General features: G+C 42.3%; 2 protein-coding genes across 2 annotated transcripts; one reads left to right on the forward strand and one right to left on the reverse strand.

The window, feature by feature from the left end:
- Positions 1-4,868: 4,868 nt before the first annotated feature.
- LOC101959493 (HLA class I histocompatibility antigen, alpha chain G) lies at positions 4,869-19,674 on the reverse strand. Its single transcript, XM_078020348.1, has 6 exons — positions 19,527-19,674; positions 19,036-19,305; positions 18,510-18,785; positions 16,667-16,942; positions 14,617-16,542; positions 4,869-9,266 (listed from the first exon to the last, which is right to left on the reverse strand). Exons 1-5 carry the CDS (start codon positions 19,651-19,653, stop codon positions 16,304-16,306), a joined length of 1,188 nt encoding a protein of 395 aa, XP_077876474.1. The 5' UTR covers positions 19,654-19,674; the 3' UTR covers positions 4,869-9,266; positions 14,617-16,303.
- On the forward strand, positions 9,586-14,638 carry LOC106145415 (uncharacterized protein C9orf40). The gene is given in 3 exon segments (XM_078020349.1): positions 9,586-11,983; positions 11,986-12,212; positions 12,214-14,638. Coding segments are annotated over 3 exon segments (507 nt in total). The 5' UTR covers positions 9,586-11,748; the 3' UTR covers positions 12,259-14,638.
- Positions 19,675-20,412: the final 738 nt, after the last annotated feature.

Below are 20,412 nucleotides of genomic sequence, written 5' to 3' on the forward strand. Positions count from 1 at the left end.
ACTAGTTTTAATTCTCAAGAATAATTCTCGGGCTGGGGTTGTGGCTCAGTGGTAGAGCGCTTGCCTAGCATGCGTGAGGCACTGGGTTTGATTCTCAGCACCACATACAAATAAATAAAATAAATAAAGTAAAGATCCATCAAGGGTTGGGGATGTGGCTCAAGCGGTAGCACGCTCACCTGGCATGCGTGCGGCCCAGGTTCGATCCTCAGCACCACATACCAACAAAGATGTTGTGTCCGCCGAGAACTAAAAAATAAAAATATTAAAATTAAAAAAAATCCATCGACAACTAAAAAAAAAATTTAAAAAAAAATAAAAGAATAATTCTCTTCAGTTTGATGCTCTGTCCTCCAGGGGCACTGGGGAGGTGGCCCCACCTTCTGAAACCATTGGGGAAGCAGCTTGTCCCCAGGACTCAGCTGGGTAGCCCTACACCCAGGCTCCAGATAGCAACAAGTCTGGCCTGTTGAAATGACAGTGGGGTCTCCCCCTTTGAGTTTTAGCTGGAGGTAGTCTTGCCCTTTTACTCTGAGGAAGTTGTGGCCTGTGGTGAGTATGGCATTCCAAATTTTCTATTGTAATGGAAATTCCCTTAGTTAATTCCCTTTAAAATTTTTCACTGTAGTTTTTTAGTGGTTGCTCTAGGACTTATTGTCCCAGAAACTACTTCGGATTTGTACTAACATAATTTCAGTGAGATATGAAAATTCTATTCTGTATAACTGTATTTCCTTTTCTTTTTGTGCTGTTAAAACACATATCTGAATATGTTAAAAACCCAAAAATATATTGTAAGAATTGATTTGTGTCGTTTTGAAAAGTTTCTATTTCTTTTTTGTCTTTAAGCTCATGTATCTTTTATTCTCCAGTGCAGCTTCTAGGCTATGTAGGGCTCCTCCTCTCTACCTTAATTCCCACCTCACATCTGTGATACTTTCATCTTTGGAAGTTTGATTGTGAACTTTTATGAACCCTCTCTTATTTATTTATTTGTTTATTTTTTTTGATACTAGGGATCAAAGCCAGGGCCTCATGCATGGTAAGAAAGCACTGTAACCGGGCTGGGGATGTGCCTCAAGCGGTAGCGCTCTCACCTGGCATGCATTCGACCCAGGTTCGATCCTCAGCACCACGTACAAAGATGTTGTGTCTGCTGAAAACTAAAAAATAAATATTAAAAAAACTCTCTCTCTTAAAAAGAAAAAAGAAAGCACTGTAACCTAGATCTTTGTATTTTATTTTGACACAGGGTCATGCTAAGTTTTCCAGGCTACAATTGAACTTGCAATCTTGCTTCAGCGTCCTAAGTAGTTGGGATTATAAGCTTGTGCTACCATGCCTAATTTTTTATTTTTGTCTTTTAGGGGTCTTATGGAACCTTCTGAATGTAAGGAATTAATTTACAATAACTGTCTTAGTGTTAAGTTAATCTGTAGTTTTTTATGTTGTAATGTGTTGCATTTTCCTGAATATTTGGCAATTTCTTATTTGATGCCATTCATTATTCACTGATAAGGTCACAGACACTTCCAAATACTCTGTCCAATGTCCAGAAAATGTGTCTTTCCAGCATGGACAGTGGGAACAGACACTCTTTCTGGCCCTGGGTATCCCTAGGTACCATTGTTTCCTCTGGTGCTTTTGCACTATCTTTTCGTTGTCCTGGGATAGTGTTCTTCGTGTGTGTACTGATGAACTGAGGACTCAAGAGGTGCCCTCTGGATCTCCAGTGCTGTTATTTTCAGCTACCTTATCTATGTGCCTTCATCTTGAATATTCTTCTGTTGTGACCTCTCCAAATACATGTCTGTCCCCTCAACTCCCTGAGGCTTCTAGGCTTTGTAGGGCTCCTCCTCTCTGCACTGTATCTTGGGAATTTCCAAGAAAGAAGATGGACCCCTTTATGCCTCTCTTCTTTCATTCCCTTTCTATCAGATTGCAATCTCTGTCATATTGCCCTATGTCTGAATGTCTATTTTTTCATGTTTATATGAATTTCTAGTGTTTCCTACTCCATTATGGCTCAAAGGAGAGGTCAATGAACCTAATTTTTGAAAGAAATTTGAATTCACTTTATAATTAAATGTGGTGTTTTTGGAAAACAGCTAGGTCATTGTTACTTTCCTATATTCTGTAGGCAAGTTGAAGGTTGACATACTTTTCTTTATTCATAATACCAGTTATATATTATTTTCTGTTTTAAAATTCACATATGGACATCTTATGAGCCTCTTTTTCCTATCTGTTGTTTCTACTGATTTTTGATCCTATTATCATTTTCCACTTGTACTTATACATTTCTGCTCTGAGCTTCTCGTTTCCTTTTGTTATAAATTGTGTAAATTGTTAAACCCATTGGTTTAATATGAATTCCTATAGAAATCTTTATTTCCTCCTTCAAATTTTGAGTCAACACTGAGTCAAGACATCTATTAAAAAAAAAATCATGTTTTTTGACCCTAACTTATAAAGCCAATCAGGACAACAAACCTATACGAGTATGGGGTGGCAACTACAAATTCTCAAAATCAGTTGCGTTCTACCTTTTTTTTTTTTTTCTGGCTAAAGTTAATTTCCTAAGAATAATTTTGGGTGGTAAAATTTAAAAAATTCATTTCTTGCTCAGAGGATATAATTTTTGTTCCCGAGATTTAATGGAAAGCCAAATTATCTCCTATTCAAACTATCTCTGAAGATAATACCTGTGTTCTTGTTATAATTAAATGTATGGTGTTCCTAAAGCCCATGTGGTAGAAACCTGGTCCCTGGGTGGTGCTATAGGGAGATAGTACAAACTTTGAGAGGTGGGGCCTAGTGGGCAGGGGTCCTGAGGACTGTGCCCTTGAAGGACATTGTTGAACACCCACCCCCTTCTTGTTCTCCTTCACTGCCTGGTGAGGAGGTGAGTGGTTTTGGTCTGCCCAGTGCTCCCAGCATGATGTGCTGCCTCACTACAGGTGTAATGTGACAAGGTCAATCATGGACTTCACCCTCCAAAACTGTGAGCAGTAACAAACCTTTCCTTTTTACAAGTGAATCGACTCATGTGGTTGGTCACACTGATGGAAAACAAACATAGTAGTATACCTTAAGTAAGAAAAAGCTAAGTTTTTTCCAGATTTGGCAAATGCCTTCAGGATAAGATAAACTTTTCTCCATGAATTCTTGCACATTTATATTTTCAGCTAAAGGATTGCTATCTTTCTTATACTTCTCTACATTGAGATTCTTCTTCCATTTTATGTCTTCTTTTTAGGTAATTTTAGTGGAAGGGGCAGCCTTAAAACCACGTTACTGAAAATAGAATCACCATGAACTACTGATTCCTTCCTGCTGTTGATCTGACACTATGCAGATGCTGGAATACTATTTCATATAGAGCAATGTTTCTAAAAAGTGTACTGTGTATACCAGGACTGGACTATGAAATGTTTGTTAACAACCCATAAGACACATACAGAAAGTGAAAGTGAGCAAGGAAACCTCTACCATACTTTGTGCCAGATTGACACCCATCAAGCAAAAGATGCATATTTGCATCAAGCCCTTGGTCTGCTGAAATCAGTAGATTATCAGCTGTTGGTATAGCAGTTTGACCACCTCAGTTCAATATCTAAGGGCCTGAAAAAGTCTTCTCTTCACACATGCCTTTTCTAATCTTCTCTTCTTCATTGATGCAACTCTTATCTTTCTGATTACAGTGTCACAAATTTGTAGTGTTCTTCTTTCTCATATCTCAGTTAAATTCATTAGGAAGTGCTGTAAAGTCCATCTTCAAAATTCATATGACTGCTGAGGGCCATTACCAAGTAGGAATGACGCATCGAAATTTCCTTGCCAAGCGTACCCCATGCTGCTTAGAGGACATTCGATGGGACATTGCATGCATGCTTTAATGAGGTGACCTTGCTCAAGGACCAAGGCAGATCCGGGTTTAGAGCTGATCAGGTTTGAGGAAGTAACCGGCTCCTTGAGTTTAAGGCGTTGCCAGTTTAAGATAATGGGTTTTAGGGAAGTTGGAAGTTGAAGATTATTGCTGGGATTAGGGTGTTCCTGCTGCTTGTTCCCGTTGAGTTCTCTCGAGATTAAAATGGGATTTGGAGATAGCCTCGTGGAGTAGGTGGTTTGTGCGGGAGACGGCAGAACGCGTTTGCCCCTGGACCTGTGTGGAGGCGGTGTGAGAGCGGGAATAAAGAATTGCTGTTTGAATCTACAAAGCAGTGTGGGTGTCTCCTGAATCTTGTGCCAAGCCCAGACATTTGCATATGACATCCAAACACTTCCACTATTTCCCCTGCTCATTCTCCAGGCGAAGTGATGACATCACCAGCATAGGACTGATTAGTTCCCTACAGTCTCCCTACTGACTTGCTAGTCCTCCCATCTCAGTTCTTTTCTCAGTGCAACAGTTAAGAGTGATGATGTGAAAAGATTCACCATGTCTGTCTCTGCTCAAAACTGCCTCACTCAATGCAAGATTCTTTCCGTCAACCTCCAGATCTTGTGACACTGGCTGTGCCTCTGAGCTCTTCTCAGTGACTCTGCTCAGGACATTCTAGATTCTTGCTCTTCCCAGAACACACACAGGGGATCCCACCCTGGTGCATTTGCACTGGAGTTTCTTCCTACCTAGAAAGATCTTCCTCCAAACATCCTAACAAATTCCTTCATGTCCTTCAAATCTATCCTCGAATGTCACCTTGCCAACAAGTCCCTAGTAAAACAGCCATCTTCCCTGTTTCGCATACCCACTCTGTTGTTACCGATGTTGTTACCGATGTTGACTGGTGGAAGCAAGGACTGGTGATGAGTCCTTGCTTCCCCAATGTTGAAGAATAACACCAGAGAGCACGCCGAGGCAAGGACAGAGTAGAAATTAGAAGTTTATTAAAGGACAGCAGAAAAGACTTCTCCCGAGGAAGAAGGGGACCCAAGAGGTGGAATCCGTTGAAGGGCGAATGTGTTCCCCTTTTTATAGGTTTGGTGATGGAATGTAAGGGGGAAGGGTTGGGACACAGGTGGGCCAGACAAGTAATCTGGGCAGGAAGGACTTCATTATCACTTCTTTGGGATGGGCTTATCACTTCTTTGGGATGGGCTATCTCCAAATCTGTTGGGGGCTGTTTCCTGGGTTCCATTAACATTTCTTTGGGGTGGACTTTGGCCTAGGGCCTTTCGGGGACTTCATTAACATTCCATGAGTTGTCCTGCGTTTCCGGGTGCCGGGGGTCCTGCCCCGTGGGGTCCAGGGAGTCCTGAAGGATGAGTGGCGTCCTTCAGACGAAAAGATGAAACAGGAGTCGTTCCGTTAGAGCAATCTTCAGAGAGAGAGCTAAAGCTGCTTTCTCTGGGTCCCCTTTTTATTACAATTTTTCTCATCATTATAGATTCACAATACGTCATTGATTATATAATTTAAAACTTTGCCAAGACATGACATTTCCTTAACCATGATTGAAAGCACACCAATCTACATCCTTCCAGGATATGACCCCCAGCCATACAATCATCAAAGTACAGAATCATCAATAAAACATGTCACCAATTTACACCCTTCAGATTTCCCAAGATTTACTATTTTTCCCAAGATATGTTATTTTCTTATTAACTAATGCCAAACTATGTAACCAGACTCTAAGTCTCCTAACCAATCATTAACCTAAAGTACACTTGTACTTTATTTTTAATCTAAAATTCCCATCTAAAAAAGTCCCTTTAAATCTTATATTTAAAATGTCCTAAAGTTTATGAATCATCCTTAAAACATATCAGAAACCTATACAACTAAAGACTTAAGAATTTCTAAACTTAAGAATCTAAATAAAATAATATTTCTAACATTATTCTAAAACTGTGTCTTATAAAGCTATTTAAATTGATTCCTAAATTTATTCTCATAAAACTGGTTGAGCTGCTTTCTCAAAGAGTTTCTTTGTTTCTCAGTCAAGGTACACTAGTTCTCAAAGAGTTTGTTTCTCAGTCAAGGTGCACTAGTTCTCATGTCCTTTCAGAGGATGATTGTTGTCTGTTATTAGGTTTGTCCACAATGTACTAAGATAGAAGAATAGCCTTTTACTTTGTCCTTGATATGCTGAGGGGTAGTAGAATAGCCTCTAAGGCATGAACTACCTGTTCTGTTCTAGCCATCTGAAATTTAATTTTTGGCATTTAACATACTCATGCCTCCTGTGAGAAACATAAGCATGAAAATGCAAAGTCCCAATTACATAAAAAAGGGTCTCATGGTTTTGGTTACCCACCAACCAGCGTGGCTTTGCCAGCATTCATCCTCACTGTGACCCTGTCAAGACAGTGGGAGAGCGGCTTTGCCAACACTTTTTCTCACTGTGACCCTGTCAAGACAGTGAGTGGGGGATTGCCTCCACCAATTCCTCCTTTTTTATTTTTTAAATGAAGTAACTTTAGTTCCAGATGGGCTGAACGAATTTCACAACTTAGCAATCTGAACAGGACTGGAAGGACAGAAATAAGGACAAGAATAATTAAAATACTTAAACCACTATTAATTAAAATAGAAAATAAAGTTTTGCTGGAGACTAAAGAATTTAATTTGGAAACAAAAGTGTCAGCTAATTCTGGAATGGTTGTTTCTGAAATATGTGCCTGGCTAATGTCTTTTAATTTTTTCCTGAAATTCATCTATGTCTAGAGTTAAATTAGTGTTTTTCTAAAATGCTCGTATATGACATTGTATCTGAGGCCATGTTTCTTCACAATAGTTATATGTGTGAGGAGTAACACAAATCCATTTATATTGAGAATGATATCTAGTTGTCATTCGAGTTTTTATGTTTTGAATTTGATTACCAATGTAAAGGACAGCATCTTCTAAAGCATTAACTCTAGCTTCTAACTTCCTATCTATATGTTCTTGAATCATAAGTGCAGTAGAAATATTTTTTGACAACTGATTTACATGATGAGCAGTATGAACTTCTTTAACTAATGCAGTGGTGGAAGCAACTATGGACCCTATTATACCAATTAATGTTGAAATTTCTAAAATTAAGGTAGCTACAAAACGTTTAGGTCTAATTAAGGCTTGATTAACTAAATCTAATGCTTGTAACCCAGGATCATTATACCAAATAGAATCTAATTTAACAGGCAACATAACATAAGAAGGTTGATGTACAATTAAAATATGATTGGATGCTGATATGCTAGGATCAATACAATTTGTTAATGTACAACCTTCACAAACAACATCATAAGTTTCATCCTCTAATTTTGAAATCTTTAGTGTTCCTTGATTTTTAAGTAATATTGCATAAGGAGATCCTACACAAGCTGTAACAAAATGACTCTCATGTACTGAAGAAGGCCTACTCATATATATTATGTCTAAAGAAGCCAATAACTTATAAAGTTCTGTGAAAATCTGATAATGTTGTTTAATTTTAGTAAAATATAAAGGGGCAATCCATCCAGCTGAGTACCATTCATTCATGGGTTCAAGTGGAACGCTCCTAATAATTCGTATTTGAGGAGTATTCCATGAAGGTTGCCAATGTCTCGGCTGGGCACAAGATCAGGAGGCACCACAAAGCTTTGTAGGTTCAAACAGCAATTCTTTATTCCCGAACTCACACGGCCTCCATACAGGTTCAGGGGCCATCTAAAATCACCCTGCCCAATTTACCTACTCCACGAGGCTTTTTCCAAATCCCATTTGAATCTCACGAAAACTCAATGGGAACAAGCAGCAGAAACATCCTAATCCCAGCAGCAATAATCTTCAACCTCCAACTTCCCTAAAACCCCTATTGTCCTTCAATCTAATGTATGAAATATGATATGTCAAGAGCTTTGTAATGTTGTGAACAACCAATAAAAAAAAAAAAAAAAGAAAAGAAAAACTAAAAAAAAAAAAACAACAAAACTCAGGGCACCAAAGCTCAGATGAGCTTTCTGAATTGACAATACTGTTTATATTGCCACTCACTGATGCTGGGAAGGTAACATGTCTGCAAGGACATGAAGACTTCATATTTGAAACTCTTCCAAATTCTGCCTTATGCATTAGATCTTTGGTTCAATCTAATTTGTATCTTTTCACTGTAATAAAACTATGTAAATATAAAAAAACAAAACAAAACAAAACAAAACAAAAACCCTATTGTCTTAAACCAGGAACGCCTTAAACTCAAGCAGCGGGAAACTTCCTCAAACCTGATCAGCTCTAAACCCGGATCCACCCTGGTCTTTGAGCAAGGTTACCTTACTAAAGCATACATGCAATGTCCCATGCAATGTCCTCTAAGCAGCATGGGGTACGCTGGCAAGGAGATTTTGATGCGTCATTCCTACTTGGCAATGGCCCTCAGCAGAAGGTGATGATAAAATTTTAGGAGCATCATATTTAGATTTAGAAATAGAAAAATCATATATTGGAAAAGAGGAATTTTTTGGAAAGATTTTAAATCCTCTTTTAATAAACATACATGTATGCCACATTGGAAATCCAAATTGTCTATCTATTTTTACCCATGAATGATCAGGTTTTTCACAATCTTGAAACATAGGAGGGGCTTTACTGAAGGCAAATTTTGTTTAAAATCAGGAAAATCTAAAGTTAAAATAGAAAGCATCCAAAGATCCTTTATATCACTTTCCTCATTTGGAGAATATGTCATAAAAATTTTATAATTAAGTGGTATGCAGCCCACAATTGGAATAATATTATAACTAAAACACAGAGGAGGTAAATGACTATGACCCTTAAAACTAAAATTATGAGTTGATATAGGAGTAATAAAAGAATTAGATTTACCCCCCAGGAGATTAGTATTATTGGTAAATACCTTAATATCTCCTTTTCCCCAAGTAGTGAGATGAAATAAAGGTGGATCAGGATAATAGGCCCAATAATATTTAGAAGACACATTGGTTACCTGACAGGCAAGAATAGCTAGCATAGTAACAAACATTTTCTCAGGAGTGCAGGGGTTTGACTGAGTAGAAATAAGTTCTCGAGTTCTCGAGCTTGATGAGTCAATTGTTTTAATTGTCCCCAAGCTGGTAATTCTGCAAATCTTGTTGAAGATGATCATCTGAATAAGGATTGAGGATCATCAAAGTTTATTCGGGAGAAAGATGGAATCAAGGTAGTCATCAAATCTTCCTCAGGCACTGTGGTCAATGGTGAGGCGTGTCGGAGACTCGGAGGGCATGATATGGTCCGGAGGCTAGACATAAGGTCGAATCAGTCTGTCAGGAATCCAAATGGGGGAATTTAAGTCCTGTGGAAAGACATAAGCATATCCTCACCCACAAGTTAGTAATATATCAGGTCCTTTCCATTTACCTGTCAAAAGATCTTTCCATTTTACCAAGGGTTTTGCTGATATTTTTTCATTTTCCCAATGTCATAACATGGGAGTTACTCCTTTATAATCACAATTAAGATGATTAATCACAAACAAAGCATGTTGTAAAACATGATAAGGAGAACTATATTTATATTTATTTATACTTATATTTATTATATTTATATATATATTATATTTATATATTTTTATATATATTATATTATATTTATATTATATTATATATCATTATCAGCATGGCCTCCATTAAACTCGATTTACCTAACTACACTGACTACCTAATTTTAAATCTGGCTTCAAGATCTGCCTTGCAACACTTACCATCTAACATGAACATTGTCCTTATTTACTGTGCTTAGAGTATTTCCCCTTACTCTTTCCTATAGAACACAGGCTCCACAAAGTTGACAATTCTGGCCTGTGTTCAATTCCCTCATGTATCCTAGATGAAAACTGAGTGTCATCTATTCAGTACTCAACAAATGAGAGCTGAAAGAATGATCAGTGTCTTCCCCTCCCTCCTCTTACTAATAAAGCCTTAGACTACATGCTGTGTGGCATCTGCCGCACACTAAAGTCAGAGCCATTTGGGCTTTTCTCACAAGCGCTGGCCTCCTTCCGTCTACACCATCCCTCCTGCATTCCACAGCATCTGTAATGGTCAATTTGAATTATCAACCTGGTTGGATTAAGAAATGCCAAGGTATTTGCACACAGGTATTTGCTGTGCTGAGTCTGCTACAGTGGGGACAGGAGAAGGATGAAAGCAGCTGAGGATGGACAAGGTGGCACCCAGTCTGTGCTCAGTCCATCCTGGGCTTTGATGTGGTCAATGAGGGTGTATCTAGGAATGATTGGCATGTGAGATAGCCAACTTTTGAAATGGAGACACTCCCTAAATGTGGGGAGTATTGACCAATAGGATGATGACTTGGATGGAATAAAAATTGGAAGGACAAGGAAGCAGCAGCAGTTGCAAGCTTGATTCTTCTTGAATGGGTTCTTGATTGTTGCTGTGATCCTCTGAAGATACTGGACTCCCACGTCTTCACTTTTCCAAAACAGATTCTCCAGAATCTCTTTGGTCTCAGATTAGGGTAGCACCATTGACCCTCTTATTCTGGAGCTTCAGCCTTTTGGACTGCACAGCTAGTGGTTCTTCCAGCTCTCCAGCTTTCAGTCAGCCATTGTGAAATATCTAAGATGAGAAATTGTGAGATCTTTTCTCTCTGCTATTCCCCTAAACTGGTTCCTTTAAAAATACTGGAGAAGTGATGAAAAATACAATCCAGGAAACTGCCCTGAGTTTTGTGGGACAATGTTAGGAAAAAGGACTCCTGCTCCTCTCAAAGATGAGAGATAGCCAGAGGAGATGAGACCATAATTCATACTTACTAACAATAACAGGGATAATTCTCTATAGAAATTGAAAAAAAAAATTGGGAGCTGAAGGTCGGACTCAGGTCTCAACCTAGGTTAACTCAGTGGCATGATGACCTCCCTGCCCATGGTCCTGAAGACAGGACCAGCCCTGGTAATGCTTGTCCCTGGCATGCGTGGCCTGGGTTTGATCCTCAATACCACATATAAACAAAGATGTTGTGTCCCCTGAAAACTAAAAAATAGTGACCAGCGTTTTCCCCTCCTGATTGGTTGAGGCACCTTGGTCATCCCTGGTGATCTGGCTACTCTTCCTGCAGCCCCATGGGTGGAGCTACGCTCACTTGTTCCTTTGTGATATTAACCCCTTGCCCTGTTTGGAATGGAATGTTCCTTGGAAATGCCCTTTGTGTGTCCCCTTCTCTTACTCTGCCCTTGGGTGTGGCCTTCCTAGATGTCAGTCAACCTGCTGACAGCAGACATAATGAAGCTGGACTCAGCCCCCTGAAACCTGACCCTTTGCTACATTTGAATGGCTTCTCCTCAATAAAAGGGGTTAGCCTGCTCTCTTTCTGCGGACCCTTAAGGTCAGAGGAGCCGTCACAGGAACCCCCAACTCCAACAGCGGAGACAGCAGCTCCCGGAGAGGCGGGGAGTGCGGCCTGGAGAAAGGCGAGCCACCGCTGTCGCTGCTGCCCGGAGGGCCACATCTCCAGCCCTCCCACAATTTAATTAACACACCAACCATATTTCATGGGACAAATGTCCAGATTCTGTTTTTCCCTAGGGAAAGAAGCAGCTACATCCCAGCAAAACAAACTAAATCAGGAGTGAATGCCAAGTTTCTGTTCATGACTAAAAGGCTCAGGGGTCACCCCAATTGAACTGGGCTAATTGGGTTCCCCAAAATAACCACACAAGAGGCACTAATACCTTTTTCTGGGCCTCGCCCTCCCTCGCTCCCCCCTGCGGCTATCTGCGCTGGCAGTCGGTCTCCGTTGGAACCCTTAGGCCCATGGCCCAGCGGCTTGAGGCTGAGCCACTGACGTTCCACGTGCCTTGGAAGCGGCTCCTGCTCCGCGACTTCACGGAGGAGCCAACGCCGTAGATTTGGATCCCGCCGTCGGGACTGCATCCTGGGCAACCGCAAAAGCACAAAATCGACGCAGGGGTCATGTCAGCGCCTTTGGCTTCGTCCAGCAAGCGCCGCGACAGCGGCGCCAGCAGCTCCCGGAGCGGCGGGGAGCGTGAGGGCCGGGGCCTGGAGAGGAGCCCCAGGACGCCCAGCCCCCTGAGGTTGGAGGTGACCACGGGGCGGGGCGCACAGGGCCTCCGCGGCAAGACAGGGGGTTCGCACCGCTCCAGCACAATGAAGAATTTTGTCTGTATAATACTTTCCAGTACTGGAGAAATCCTTTACCACTTGTTGATCTGTCAGACATCGAAGATGTGAGTGAAAACAACCAAACAGAAGCAACACTTGCCTGGCAAGAATGAAGTGGTTGAGATTTACATGGAGTCCTGACATAAAGAGCTGAAAAAATGGGATTTCCTGAATTTGAGAAGTGAAATTCATGTAAGTGAATTTATGTATTTTTTAGGAAAAAGTTGTTTTCCATACTTGATTTCCAAACCTGAAAAATGAGGAAAGGTTGTTTTGAAGATAAATGCCTGTAGTTACTACTGACCTACTAATAGGGATTTGTCAACAATATAGCAGAGTGGTAGGCAAAATATTTATGCATATATTTTTAAAGAAGCAAGTTTTGTTTAGGTTCTGACTTTTAAGAAACTGATCTTACAAAAAAGGATTCTAGAAGTTTTAGAAATGCATGGAAAATACTCAAATCTTTCTCATCTGCACCAAAAAGTTTGTGGGTCATGGATATCATTTTATAATAACTTATTAATAAAATAATTTCTAATACATCTTACTGACTCTTTTTAGTTGAACAAATAACTGACTTGAACATCTATGCAAAATTAAAATGTGGGGATTCTTTGAAAGCCAGTATTATTTTTTAAGTTTTGTAAAAATAAAAAGTAGTGAGAAATTCAATGCTCACTAATAACTTCCAATATTTGATATTAATTATCAACATTTGATATTAAATAACTTCCAATATTTGATATTTGTTGGACTCTATTATGGTTAATCAAAAATGGATAAAGAAAAGTGACTTCCATTTCTTTAATGTGCAGACAGGGTTGAGAACCACTAGATCAATGTTAGTATTCCTGTTTAAAGGAAATTACTAGGGGTTGGGAATGTGGCTCAAGCGGTAGCGTGCTCGCCTGGCATGTGTGTGGCCCGGGTTCGATCCTCAGCACCACATACAAACAAAGATGTTGTGTCCACCGAGAACTAAAAAAATAAATAAATATTAAAAAAAAAAAAGGAAATTACTAATTTGAACTGAAACAATGCCTGTTAATTAGCTTTGTTTTTATTAGTCTCCATTGATGACTTTGTCATAAGTAATTTATAGTGTTGCTGTCACTTTTCATTGTTAAAAAAATAAAGAAATTTGTTTTGTAGTTAAGTATCAATGACTAAGTTAATTAACATTTGTACTGCATCCAGAATATTGGCTTTGTAATTTAGTAACTTGTCCTTACTTGTATATTTTTTTGTTGTTGGGATGACACTAAATCCAAAATTCAGAAAAGGTAGTAAATGCTAGAGGGGAAATTTTTGACATTTTGTATGTACTGCAATATTTAAATATGGGTTGACAATAAGAACAGAAGACAGTGTCTGTCATTGTGGTCAGAAATGGTTTTAAAGACTATACTGCCACTTTCTACCTATGTAGCATTAAACAAGTTATTTTTCATCTCTTAAAAAAAAATAACTTTTTCATTGGGGTCACTGTGACAACTCCTCCGACCTTAAGGGTCTGAAGGAAGAGAGAGAGCAAGAGTACGCTGTAACCCCATTTATTGAGGAGAAGCTATTCAAATGAGATAAGGGGCCAGGTTTCAGGGGGCTGAGTCTATCTTCATAATGTCCACTGTTAGCAGGTTGACTGACATCTAGGTAGGCCACATCCAAGTGCACAGTAAGAGAAGGGTACACACCCAAGGCACTTCCATGGAAGACTCTATCCTAAACAGGGCAAGGGGTTATATTACAAAGGAACAGATGAGCATAGCTCCACCCATGGGGCTTTAGGAAGACACGCCCAGGAACAAAGACAGTCACTCAAACCCTAGAAGAGTGGGGCAGACTAGCATCATGGGTGCCTGAGGCCACATGGCCCAGCAGGGGAGTTAACTCAAGTTTCTCACAAATGAAGACATTCTAGCCTCACATCTGCTACACCGGAAAGTTGACTGAGGAAGAGAACAGGGCAGTATGGGGAGGGGTCTTAGTGATCAGGGATGGGCTCCTCTCGGTTTCCTTACATTAGGATGATAGGAACACAGATACATAATCAGAAAGAGAAGTTGGGACCTCTTGAAACTGTAGTAGGGAGCAGGAAGAGAACTGAAGAAATCCTGTGTTGCTCAGTCCCACAGAAGACAGCTAGCTGTCTCACACTATAAATGAAGGTATTATGAACAAATTCATTGTAATGCAGACACTCTGAACAACCCATTAAACATTCAAAATGTCAGAAATTCCTAGGAGAGTCCTGTAACCCAGGAGTCTCTCCATTTCCCAATCCCTCTCTCTCTCTTCCAGCCCTCCAGGGTCTTACCTTTTTAAGTCATGAGAGACACATCAGAGCTCTCGGAACTGTCATTACCTGAGCAGAACAAAAACAGAACCTGGTCAGAGCCCACAGGAGATGCAGATAATGGAGAAATTATAGGATGGATCAGCTCCCAACTACCCACTATCCCAAGGGTCTCAGGGCTCACTGTTCTTCATACTTACACAAAGCTGAAGCATTGGGCCCTTTTTTTATACCTGTGGGAAGAAAACATCCTGTGAGAGAGCAGGTTAAAAACAGGTCTTAGAGGTACCCCCTAGTCTTGGACACTGGGGACATTTCTAGAACTGTGACTACAGATGTAGGGAAGGACCAGGAGACTAGAAGAAAATAGATGTATAGTGATGGAGCCAACTGCTCTGCTGGAGGTCTGTCCTCAGCAGGGAAATTCCCCTCTGGCCTCTAAATGCCAGCGGTGTAAGAGTCAGTTCCCCCTCACCGCAAAAATCAGGGGAAATTTTTCTCCATTTTTTCCCATGTGCTTTACAAAAGAGTAAACAAGTCCAGTATTGGAGGCCATATAAATTATGGGTTTCTTGGAGCCATTAAGGCAGAGAAGCTGCATAATCTGCCAAACACCAAAGAACCTGTTTACTGCCAAACCGAGAAACAAGACTCCTCCCACACTGAAACCTCATCCCTGCCTTTGATGTACTCTCCCTTAAATAAAGAATTAGGGCATCAACAAATATATTAAAAAATGTTACAACATTGCTAGTAATTAGAGAAATGCAAATCAAAACTAAGATTTTGTCTCACTCTAGTCAGAATGATAGCTATTAAGAATACAAGCAGTAGTAAGTGTTGTAGAGGATGTGAGGAAAAGGCACACTCATACATCACTGGTGGGACTGCAAATTGGTGCAGCCAATCTGGAAAGCACTATGGAGATTTCTTAGAAAACTTGGAATGGAACCACCATTTGACCCAGCTATCCCACTCCTTGTTCTATACCCAAAGGACTTAAAAATAGCATACTACAGTGATGCAGCTACATCAATGTTTATAACAGCACGATTCACAATAGACTACCTAGATGCCCTTCGATAGATGAATGGATAAAGAAACTGTGGTATATATACACAATGGAATATTACTCAGCATTAAAAGAGAATAAAATTATGGCATTTGCAGGTAAATGGATGGAGCTGGAGAATATAATGCTAAGTGAAGTAAGCCAATCCAAAAAAACAAAGGCCAAATGTTTTCTCTGAAAAGTGAATGCTGATCCATAATGGGGGTGGGAGGTGGGAGCATGGCAGGAATAGAGGAATATTGGATAGGGCAAAGGGGAGGGAGGGGAAGTGAGGGGCATGGGGGTAGGAAAGATGATGGAATGAGATGGACATCCTTTCTCTAGGTACATGTATAAAGACATGAATGGTGTGACTCTACACTGTGTACAACCAGAGAAATGAAAAATTGTGCTCCATTTGTGTACTATGAACACATTCTGCTGTCATGTATAACAAATTAGAACAAATTAATTAATTAATTAAAAAAAAAGAATTGGGGCCTTTTTCATTTGTTCAGTTCCTATCAGGGCTGGAAGACCCCTCAGGAACTCCACTTTTTTTTTTTTAATAAAAATATTTATTTTTTCATTGTAGATGGATACAATTTCCTTTATTTTATTTATTTATTTTTATGTGGTGTTGGGGATCAAACCCAGGGTCTCACACGTGCTAGGCAAGTACTCTACTGCTGAGCCACAAGCCCAATGCCAAGGAATCCCGTTTTTTAAATCTAATCTTTGTCTTTGTCTTTATTTCTTACTGATTATTTCAGACTTTTCATTTTCCCACACAGCTCACACCTCCTGAGCAGGAAACTGCTCTGCTGGGGTGCTGGTCACCCCGTCAGTCTAGGCTGAATAAGCACATGTGGGTAGACACTACTTCCCATTACCAAGGCAGGGCACACTTCTACCAGGTACTTGAGACCACCAGTGGGACAAAAATTCGACCGTGCACTTTCCCTACCTGTGTTTTTTTTTCTCCACAAGACAAAACCGGCCACAGCTCCAGTGACAAGGACAATCACAGCAGCAGCAATTCCCACGATGGGGATGGTGGCCTGAGGGGGTGGCTCTGTGAGGGAAAGAGAAGTCAGTTGAGGGGCCCTGATCCCCAGCTCTCAGTCCATACCCTGCTGAGGGTCTCCAGAAAGCCTCCTGCTTGCTTCCTGACAACAGGCTCCGGGCCCTCATCTTACCCCATCTCAGGGTGAGGGGCTCAGGCAGCCCCTCATGGTGCACATGGCATGTGTATCTCTGCTCCTCTCCAGCAGGCACCACCACAGCTGCCCATTTCTGGAAGTTTCCATCTCCTGCAGGTCTGGTCTCCACAAGTTCCATGTCCTGGGTCTGGTCCTCCCCATCCCGCTGCCAAGTCAGGGTGATCTCCTTAGGGTAGAAGCCCAGGGCCCAGCATCTCAGAGTGACATCCCCTTCAGGGCTAGGGTGGTGAGTCACATGTGTCTTCGGGGGGTCTGAGAAAAAAATAGGGCAACTCAGACATTTTGGTATTACCTCTCCTGGGCCACTGAAGCAGCCACTCCCATAACCATCTGGAGAATGCACAACATGATTGGGGTGGGGAGGGAGCACAAAACCTAGACAAAGCCTGGACTCTGTGATCTGGCATCATCTCCTATTCCTTGGAAAGTTCTAAAATCAGGTTGAGGTAATGCAGTGTAAGAGGTTTCAGCTCTGAGAGGGACTTCACGTTCTGATCAGGGTGGAGGCTGAGAGATGTGGAAAAGCTTGAGTCACACCTCCAAAGACACTAGGCAGAAATGGCCTGACAGTGTGTCCTTGATGTCAAGACTGCTGCCAGGGAACTGTGGTCAGTTATTATCTTTCCCATCAGCCAGGGAGAAAGAGACTGCATCCCTTACTTGTCCTAGGAGAAAGTAGCCTTCAGTTCCTCTCTGGAGCAGCATCTGGGAATCCAGGTCCACTCACTTCCCTCTGGACAAGGGTGGTGTCCTAACATGGTGCCATTCTCCTCCCCTTCTTGGGGGAAGCAAGGGAGGAGATCTACAAGACATCATGCAGCCCCTCATACCTAAGTGCTGCAGTGTCAGGGTGATCTCAGCAGAGTAGAAGCCCAAGACCCGCACCTCAAGGTGCTCTTGTGGTCTGAGATGGGATGTTGGGTCATGTGTGTCTTTGAGGGGTCTAACAGGAAGATTCAGAAAACGCAGGCACTTTGCATTTATCATGGGAATAGAGTAGTGTGAACATTCTGACAATAGAACGTACAACTGGAGGGAGGAAAGGGTGCACAAAACCTATTACCAGGACTGCCGCAGTCTGGCTGGGCTAGCTGGCGCCACCTCACAGACCACTCCCCCTGGCAAAATACCAGGCACCATCCAGACTTGTTTACAGACCCTAATTTTTGCCAGGCGCCATCTTGACTTGTTTACAGACTCTAACACAGGACATAGGCATCTGGGTTAATTTCCTTTTCCTTGAGAAGTTCTAAAATTAGGGTGAGATAGTTCAGAGTAGAAGGCTCTACGTCTTTGACAGTAGGTCAAGAGGGAAGGGATTCTGGTGCTGACTTAGGTAGGGGCTGAGTGAATCAGAAAAGCTGGAGTCAGACCTCCAAAGGCTCTGGCTTCGGGGCAGAGAGGGAATAAGGCCAGAGAAAAAGTATCCCCAGTTGTTCCCAAAGCTTCTGACAGAGTCAAGGAACCAAGTCAAAGAGAACCACTGATCAATTATTTCAAGAAAGGTCTTCCTCTAATCCCAGAGAGACTGGATTCCTAACTGTCCCTGAGGGAAAAGTAGCCATCCTAGCGTGTTACTCCGTGGTACAGGATCTGGAAACCCAGGCTACTTTTACCTCTCTCAATTCTGACTTCGAACCTATTTTTCTCTACTTTTTTCCCCTGGCTGGGTATTGAATCCTGAGCCTCCCGCCTTCTAGGCAACGCTCTACCACTGCGCAACACCTCGGGTCCTTTCCTCTACTTCTTGAGGGTCTTCAGCTGCTGGCACAACCCCAGCGTGAGGGAAACTGCGAGAGTTTCCTATAGCCCCTCTTACCTATGCGCTGCAGGGTCTCCTTCCCATTCTCCAGGTGTTTGATCAGCCACTCCACGCACTCCCCCTCCAGGTAGGCTCTTTGGTACTTAGCCTCTTGGGCTGCCTCAGATTTGTGCTTGGAGATCTGAGCCGCGGTGTTCGCCGCGGTCCAGGAGCGCAGGTCCTCGTTCAGGGAGATGTAATCGGTGCCATCGTAGGCGAACTGATTATGGCCTCGCAGGAAGCGGCCATCTCGGCCCACGTCACAGCCGTAGGTCCACTGGAGTGTGTGGGAACCTGGTCGGGTCCCTACGTTAGCCACACCCACGTGGCCCTGCCCCAAGTTAGTACCGCCCACTGATCTCTGGGGCCGTAGGACCAAACTCAAAACGAAACTGAAGCGAATCCCCGGGGGCTTTCTCTAGATTGAGATCGGGCCAGGTCAAGGGGAGGAGGGGTGAATCTCCTCCCCAGCGACTCTGGACGACCTGGGCATATCCGTGAGGGATGAGGATCCTGACCTGCTATTCGGGCCCCAGTCGCTCACCAGAATCACTCTGGTTGTAGTAGCCGCGCAAGGTTCGCATGTTTACTCGAAAACTCCTTGCTATGTCCTTGGCGCGCTGAGTCTGTTCCTCCCAATACTCGAGTCCCTCTTGCTCTATCCACGGCGCCCGTGGCTCCATCCTGGGATCAGCAGCGTCGCTGTCAAAGCGCACGAACTGCGTGTCGTCCACGTAGCCGACTGCCAAGTACCTGGGCTGTCCGCCGCCGGGCCGGGACACCGCAGTGTGAAAATATCTCAGGGAGAAGGAACCTGGGGACCCGGGAGTTGCTCAGACACGGCGCTACCCTCCTCCTGGAGCAGGCGAAGAGAGGGGGCGAGGAGAGAGGGCAGGGCGCGGGCGGCGGAGGGGACCAGGGAAGAGGTCTGGGGCTGCGTAGAATCAATTTCTCGGGGTCCTGTACCCGCGTGGGGCCATCCCTTCCCTCCTTCCCCTCAGAGGCTGTTTCTTTCTTTCGGGACTCCGCACTCACCCGCCCAGATCTCGGTCAGGAGCTGGCTCTCACAGAGCAGCAGGAGGAAGATTCGGCTCGCCGCGGGCTCCATTTCCCAGCTCAGCGATAGTCCTATAATCCGAAATCGCAACTGTGAAAACTTCATCGAGACGATGATTGGCTTTTCTAGAATCACTACACTCAATGGGAGTAAGAAGTGGGGCCGCGTCATGGGTTTCCAGGATGAAGGACTAGACCAGGGCTGAGAAACGAAACTGCTCAGGCGGTTGTCAACAATGGACTTGCTCCTTCTAGACACTTAAGGGCAGGACTAGAGCCGTGTCTGAGGACCTGGGACGCGGCCCTGACTCCTATCCTGAGTGGAGCACTCTGTTACATTGCCTCTCTGAGCCCTGGCTCAATGAATGGTGTGCTTTTTCAGTTCTTAAACTTTTAGGTTTCAGGATCTCTATAAATATATTCAGAGAACTAGTTAGAACTCATCCAAAGGGATTTTTCCCCCCTGTGGATTATGTCAATATTTATCATGTTAGAAATTATTAAAACAGAATTTTGAAAAAATTAATTCATTTGAATAACATAAATAACCATTGTATGTTAGCAGAAATAATATTTTTATGGAAAATAATTAGTTTTCAAAACAGAATTCTGTGTGATCATTTTACATTTTTGCAAGTGTCATTCTTATCTGGGTCATTTGAAGACTGATGCATTTATATTTGCTTGTACATTCTTTCTCTTAGAGTTTTTTTTCTTTTTTTAGTGCTGAAGATTTTTATGTTTAAAACTATAATTATAATTTTGCAGTGATGGAGATAGAACCCATGATTTTGCCCATCCTAGGCAAACCCTATACCACTAAGCTACATCCTCACCTTATTCTCTTGCTCTGACTGATGTTTAC

Source organism: Ictidomys tridecemlineatus, chromosome 8 (genome assembly GCF_052094955.1).
Source record: "Ictidomys tridecemlineatus isolate mIctTri1 chromosome 8, mIctTri1.hap1, whole genome shotgun sequence".
Classification (NCBI taxonomy): Eukaryota; Metazoa; Chordata; class Mammalia; order Rodentia; family Sciuridae; genus Ictidomys; species Ictidomys tridecemlineatus.

Bases quoted from the DNA above. Each gene is read 5' to 3' on its own strand.
- LOC101959493 (XM_078020348.1), bottom strand. From the start codon at position 19,653: ATGAAGTTTTCACAGTTGCGATTTCGGATTATAGGACTATCGCTGAGC. The intron at 19,306-19,526 runs GTGAGTGCGGAG...CCGGGTCCCCAG, and splicing joins CCTGACCGAGATCTGGGCGG to GTTCCTTCTCCCTGAGATAT. The intron at 16,543-16,666 runs GTAAGATGAGGG...TTTCCCTCACAG, and splicing joins GCCCCTCACCCTGAGATGGG to AGCCACCCCCTCAGGCCACC.